The sequence below is a fragment of the Gymnoscopelus microlampas genome (assembly GCF_963454915.1).
Source record: "Gymnoscopelus microlampas genome assembly, chromosome: 3".
NCBI classification, from domain to species: domain Eukaryota; kingdom Metazoa; phylum Chordata; class Actinopteri; order Myctophiformes; family Myctophidae; genus Gymnoscopelus; species Gymnoscopelus microlampas.
In genome coordinates, this window is record NC_139940.1 from 51,363,386 (window position 1) to 51,370,930 (window position 7,545).

Consider the following 7,545-nt stretch of genomic DNA (forward strand, 5'->3'; position numbering starts at 1 on the left):
ATCATTAATGGGCAATCCAAGCTAATAGAAATGGCAGACTTTCTTTTCTTGGAAAGTTAGCATGCTGAAATGGAAGCCATTGTTCTTGTATTAATAATTAGTAATTCATAATTTGATGCCTGAAAAAGGTCTCCAAATAGAAACGTTGCTAAATAAATTGTGCTCTTGTACCGTGCAAGCTGGCAGTGTGCAGAGTTCCTTCCTTCTCACTCCCAATCTTCCGCCGTAATCTGAAGACTCATCTCTTCAGACTCCACCTTAGCCCGTAGCACTTGCCCTTGCCTCGACGTCATTGCAGGCTTATAAGGCTAACATTTAATTTAGATAGCATGTTATGCAGACAGATGCCAGATTTGAGACCGTCTGCTAAGTTGTAAATTGTGAGGACCAATTATATGAAAAGGTTGAACATGGGTGAAGTACTTCTTCCTTGAATATAAACGTATACTGCTGATGTTGTTTCCACCCTTCTCTTCAGAATGCTACTGAGGGCTGACATCCGCAGAAGCCTCGTGCTGTCTGTCTACAACATCACCTTTGTGACGGGCCTCCCGGCCAATGTCTTTACCTTCTGCATCTTCTTCAAGAAGGTGAGACAGAAAGCCAAGCCCATTGACGTCCTGCTCCTCAACCTGATCATCTCTGACCTCCTCTTCCTCTCCTTCCTGCCCTTCAAAATCCACGAGGCGGTAGACAACATGGAGTGGAACATGCCGAAATTCCTATGTCCACTGTCCCGATTAGTGTTCTTTGCCACCATTTACAACAGCCTCTTGACTCTAACTGCTATCAGTGTTGACCGTTACCTCGCAGTAGCCTTCCCCATTAAGTACAAGCTACGTAAACGGCCTTTGTACGCAATGCTGGCAAGTTTAATCTTTGTGGTCACAATTTTAACACATGGGAGTATAATTTACATCATGGATGCGCTTTCCAACCGCACCATCGATCAAACCGATTCAATCAAGCAGATTTGTTATAAAGGGTTTTCACAACAGCAGCTTGATGTGTTGTTGCCTGTGCGACTGGAGATCTTCCTGGTGTTGTTTTGTGTGCCATTTCTCACATGCAGCTTCTGCTACATCAGCTTTATCCGAATACTTTCCCGGCGGTCCAAAATCAACACCAAGAAGCGCTCCCGGGCAATTGGCCTGTGTTTGGTGACACTGGTGGAGTTCATCATCTGTTTCGCTCCATACAACCTGTCTCACGCTGTGGGGTTTGCACATTGGAACGACCCCCCATGGCGTGAGGTTGCCCTCCTTACTAGCACCTTCAATGCCTGCCTGGACCCTTTTGTCATCTACTTCTCCTCCACTGAACTCCGTAGAGCATTTAGAGTCCTTCTACAGAAGCTGTCAGGGAGACTGGAGAGGCTGCGGTGTTATCCCAAGGCTCTGTACTGCCCCTGCACTGCCCCTACAACACAGAATTCAGAAAGCTCAAAATGATGTGTCGGCTACTTGCACTTCCTGTTAGCCTACAGTGCTATTAGGCCTGCACATTTTCCACCTGTATTGTGTATAGACAATGTTTTAAGACTTGCTATTAAACCTGTGTTCACGCAATTGTTTATGGTATATTAATCATTGTTGTTATTGTAATTTTCCCATTTTTGTTTTGATCTTTTCCTCAATGCATTAGGTTGCTGTTTGGCATTCATTTATACTGTAGCCTACTTATTATTATTGTTCATTAAATATATTCTTTACTTTACTTATTGCAAATCATCTGGCTTCAGAAAGGCTAAGTTTAAATAGACACTTTAATCAGGATTAACCATTTATTGCAATGCTATTGCATTCAGATTCACAGAATGACTCTGCTCCTGAAATACTGCAGATTATATGCACAAGCATGACACAGAATCTGAGATCACTAACCCCCCAGAAGGAGAGCAAAAGATATAGAGTTATGCATGAATATTGAACCCTTCAATTGAGGTGGAGGGAGTTTGATCACAGACAGCTGCAGGAACAACGCTTTGACCAATGCTGAGCATGAAGACTAAGAGTGAACAGTGTTAAAAAAGCCTAAATGAACCATTAGGTTGAGAGTGTATGTGTTAGCTTGTTAGAGCATGAGAATAAAGGAGCTGCGTCAGGTTGAACGTGGAGAGACCGTCTGACTGTATGTATGAAGCAGAAAAGTGAGCTCCTCTGAGCGCAGATCCCCGCCAGGCTGGGTTTCCTACTCGCACAATTTGGAAGACATTCATAGCCAATTTGAATAGAATCTGCTAAATCTAACTGACACATCTTGATTACATGACTCCAGAGATAATATGTACCGATTTGTGTGAGTTGTTGACACAATTTGAGGGAGTAGTATGAAGTGTTTTGAAGAAAACTTTTAGACTTGGATCCTTGGATCAGAACATGTTTTTCAGCATACATTTCCGTTTGGACAAACTCTGTAGGAGTAATATTAAAAAGATTACTTTCTGGTGGCGTTATAACAGGCCGATGTGAAACATTTGGGGCAGAGGTCCTGCCTTGGCCTCCAGGGAGGGTGCGTGCAAAGTTTCATGCTGATTGGTCCAACCTTGCCCTAGATTAGCTGGACACGGACGGACGTACACGGACGGACGGACACTCACACACGCACACACATGCACACACACGCACGCACGCACGCACGCACGCACGCACGCACGCACGCACGCACGCACGCACGCACGCACGCACGCACGCAGGCGCGCGCGCGCCCGCGCGCGCGCACGCACGCACGCACGCACACACACACACACACACACACACACACACACACACACACACACACACACACACACACACACACACACACACACACACACACACACACACACACACACACACACACACACACACACACACTGTTATAAAGGCTCCAAACATAATATAAGCTATTATTATATTTTGCCTATTATTTACAACCTTAAGAACTGAGTTAAGGGCTGTGTGATTAGTGCGCAATCCATTATGGGTCATTATTCCAGTAGTAACAGCAGAGCGGTGAATGCAAGTCCAAGTTCACCTCGCTACAACCCTTTCATCATTGTGCAGCATTGCAGTGCCAGTGTGTGTCTTTGACTACTGTAAGTGCATTATTTAGTTCAATGATGTCTGCTGTATTCATTTGACTTTATTATTTTTGTGGATCTTTATTTCGGCTCCGTCGGTGGTTTGATTGACAGTGATTGATCACACATTCCTTTCATGTCAGGTTGCTACATTCCGTGCCTTAAAGGAGTAGTTCACTCAAAAATGTACTTATTTTTTTTTATCAAATACACACCCCATGAAGCAATGAGTTCATGGAGATTTTTTGTTTTTGTCACATTCCTAAGCCAATCATTTCATTACAGGCGGAAAGATGCTATAATGTATCCGGTAGGTGACTTAAAGGAGTCTCTTTGGGTTTCCTACCGGAAATACACCCAGTCATCAAATTATTGGCTCAGGAATGCGTCAAAAATAAAAGAAATCTCCATGAATCCAAGATGTGGGGTGTGTAATTGTAATTGATAGAAAATTTGATTTATTTTGGGTGAACTTGTTCTTTAAGCTCGCCTTTGTTGTATTTTCTGTATGTCATGTTTCTGTAAGAGTGTATTTGGGATCTGTGTGCATGTTTACTACAGGTAAAGCACTTGTTTAAGCACTTTATTCAACATTTCAGGTCTGAGGTCAGTTTGGCCATGTGTAGTTCACGGGCGCCGCTATTACATTCCGTCCCGCAGCTGCGGTCAGCTTTTTGATGTCCAATTAAGCCAATTTAGCAGTTCAGGGCTACAGAGATTATTTTGGAGTATTTGGTTTATGTTTGATGTTATTGTGCAGCTTGTATGGAAAGGTGTATTGTTTACTAATATGTGTGGTGAAGATTAATGCACTTAATTTAGATTAGTGATAATACTGTCCAACCATATACAGCACTATGATAACCTGTGTATTTAAATGCCTACTTCATTGCATACTATTATATTATTCCAGTGATGTGATATATGTATGGTATTTTGTATTTGTACTCATACTTATTATTGTTTCATGTCTGTGTTTATTGCAGAACCATACTCATTCATATTCGCACTCAGTGCTTGTACCATCATTCCATTCCATCTGCAAACCCATGCCTGTATATGCCTGTATCACCCTGTGCCTACAACTTCCAGTAAAGCTGCCACTAACTGAATTCAAATCTCCTGTCAATTGTGTCCTGACCGACAGCCCCGGGGCGAAAGAAGCATACAGCATTATAGCATATGTTATAATAAGCATTATAACGTTTTATTGTGATTTGTTCCAATAATTTGATTTTAAACTAGATTTTTTTTGCACTATGACTATCATGTTGGGGGTCATCCTCGATTGGAAAGCACTTTGGGTTAACTGCTGTTGTTTTTTGAATGTGGTCTATAAATGAATATGACTTGACTTGATATATTAAAAAATATTCAAAAAATAATAATTACATTTTCAGAATTTTCAAAAACATTTTCCAAAATTGTTGTTTTTGTTTCTTATTCAACTTATTTAAAAAAAATAGTGAATATAACATGGTTAATAGATTGTAAAAAAAAAAGCAGAGTAATAAATTATGACTTGATCGTGGTGTCAGTGGCTCAGGGGTAGAGTGGCCGGTACAGCGACCGGATGGGGACCGCAAAGTTCCCAGTTTGATCCCGGACTCCCCCAGAGTTAGTGTCGAAGTGTCCTTGAGCAAAATGCTGAACCCCTAATTGCTCCCAATGAGCAGGTTGATGAGCAGGTTGGTGCCTTGCATGGTTTCCTCCCATTATGGTGCCCCAAAATAGGGGCACCATAATGTGATTGGATAAATGTTTGTCATCCCCATTGGTTGAATAGATTAATTCTCATGATGAAACATCATGGTATATCCTATACGCATAATGAGCAAATGTATATATGTATATATATATATATATATATATATATATATATATATATATATATATATATATATATATATATATATATATATATATATACATATATACATTTGCTCCCTAGGTTCAGCAGCACTTCCCAAATGTTTGAAGTTTGTTATCCAATAGGCTTCCTGTTTCGGTCCCACGCCTAGACAGGATCAGTTATGTAATATTCATGTATGGCATGAAGATTACACAAATGAATCATTTATTTGATATATAATTCATATCGAATGGAATCAGAGATTTGCAGGAGATAAAAAACAGGATGTAGAAGATGAATATGTTAAATTCATGTCTCCTCTCCTCTCCTCTCCTCTCCTCTCATCTCCTCTGTAGCTGTAGCACATTGAGGCCAAACACAAAGTGATGAAATGAGCCTGTGAGCTTCACTGTGCCCCAAATATCACACGCATGCACGCACGCACGCACGCACGCACGCACGCACACACACACACACACACACACACACACACACACACACACACACACACACACACACACACACACACACACACAGATACACGTGCGTCCTTGAAGATATGATTCCATGCATACCCGGTTCTCTGTCCTTACTTCTGTCCCACCGTGGTGACATAATCATGTGGAACAAATGGGTTCACACACACACGCGCACACACGCACGCACGCACGCACGCACGCACACACACACACACACACACACACACACACACACACACACACACACACACACACACACACACACACACACACACACACACACACACACACACACACACACAGTAAACCCGAACCAAACCCGCACCCTAACCCAAAACCCGCACCCTAACCCTAACCGCACGCGGATGCCACATAGTCGGAGAAAAGGTCTGTCGGATTAACGCATGCCTCCCCACACACACACACACACACACACACACACACACACACACACACACACACACACACACACACACACACACACACACACACACACACACAAATATATCACAAATAAGACCCATATCGATTAACATGTAGCCTATATCCATTATTGGCTAATAAATGTGCTGCTGCTGCCTGCAGTTTATCCAGCAGAGGGCGTGTGTGAGCAGAATGAGGTCTGATTTGGTTGGATGTGAAGGCAGGGGGTTGCCAACCAACCTTTTGTAACTCAAGGCCCACTTGTGTCAAGATGGCAAGGTCCCACATACCCAAATCACTGTGATACTTATTTATACAATGAATAAAAGGGCATAATTCTGCTTTTCAAAAGGCTTTGTATTATGCTTTCAATCCTTTCTGATGAGGGGAACATGTAGGCTGAATTTTGGTTGCTTTTGAGTAGAGATACCATTTTCTCCTTCCCAACACCGATTCCGATACCCTTAACTTGCATATGGGACGATACAGAGTACCGATCCGATACCATTGTGTAATTTAAAAAGAATATAGGCCAGTGGTCCTCAAAGTGGGGTCCAGGGACCCTCAGGGTTCTTCGATGGGTTTCCAAATTGACCCTTACTAGTCTGTGACTCTGAGAGTGTACAAATGGAACCAAATGGACCCTTACAAGTCTGTAACTCTGAGAGTGTACATATGACCCTTACAAGTCTGTAACCTCGAGAGTGTACAAATGGAACCAAATGGACCCTTACTGGTCCATTTGGTTCCATTTGTACACATTCTCAGAGTTATGGGGGTCCGTGAAAGTAAAAGGTCCATTAATAATAGATACGGTGCAGCGCCAAGTTTAGTAAAATAATAATGTAAATTGTACAGTAAAGGCCAGTCCACACCAATGCAACTCCTTGCAACTGCCATTGGGGATAATGGTTGCAAGGAGTTGCATTGGTGTGGACTGGCCTTTAGAATATGAAACAGTTCAACATTTAATGTAAATGAATGTCATGGTATCGAAATGGCATAGACTGGCATACTCGTTGATACCCATTCCAGCATTTTAGACATATAGGCTACTGTTATCAGTATCTACTTTACTTTTGAGTGTTTCCAGTGCATTGGGAAGTGGGACCACAGTCTGCACACCAGCACTGTGCACATCAGTGTGACAGGCCTGCAAATCACTGTTGTGAACCTGTTCATAATAATACTTATTGCTGGCATGTATTTGTCCTCATTAAAAGCAACATTTGATTAAGCCATGACAGTCATTTGTCAGCAAAAACAAAATGTGGAAGGAACAAAAAAGAACATCTATCTATACATTTGAATTAATACAGTTTAACAACTTAAACCCTGACTTGGTAAACTCGACCTGAGTTGTCTCTGTACTTGGGCCCCTTTTTTCCCTCCTGTCTACACCAAATCTCTTTGCCAAAAACAGCCGATCTACATGCCCACAACGCAACTCAACGCATGGTGGGCTTGTACATGTAGATCGGCTATTTTTGGCTAATGTTCCCCGCAGAGTATGGCTGCTGCTGGGGTTCAAGTGGTTCAATTGTTTGGGCGGCTCCTCCACAGCCCACTGGGAGGTGCTCTAGGGGTCCACAGTGGGCTAGTAGATGAAAATGGCTGGCTTAGGGGGACAGAGAGGTGATAAACCACATCAGCCCTACTAAGCACTTAAACCCAATAATGCAGTGGTTTTCAACCTTTTTCATGCCAAGGACCCCTAAATTGATATACAT

General features: G+C 42.4%; 1 protein-coding gene across 1 annotated transcript; it reads left to right on the top strand.

The window, feature by feature from the left end:
- Positions 1-479: 479 nt before the first annotated feature.
- On the top strand, positions 480-1,451 carry LOC311038826 (free fatty acid receptor 2-like; the record flags this gene model as incomplete). The annotated part of the gene is made up of 1 exon (XM_084048432.1): positions 480-1,451. The coding sequence occupies one exon, from the start codon at positions 480-482 to the stop codon at positions 1,449-1,451; it is 972 nt and encodes a 323-aa protein (XP_083904558.1).
- Between the last annotated feature and the right edge of the window lie 6,094 nt (positions 1,452-7,545).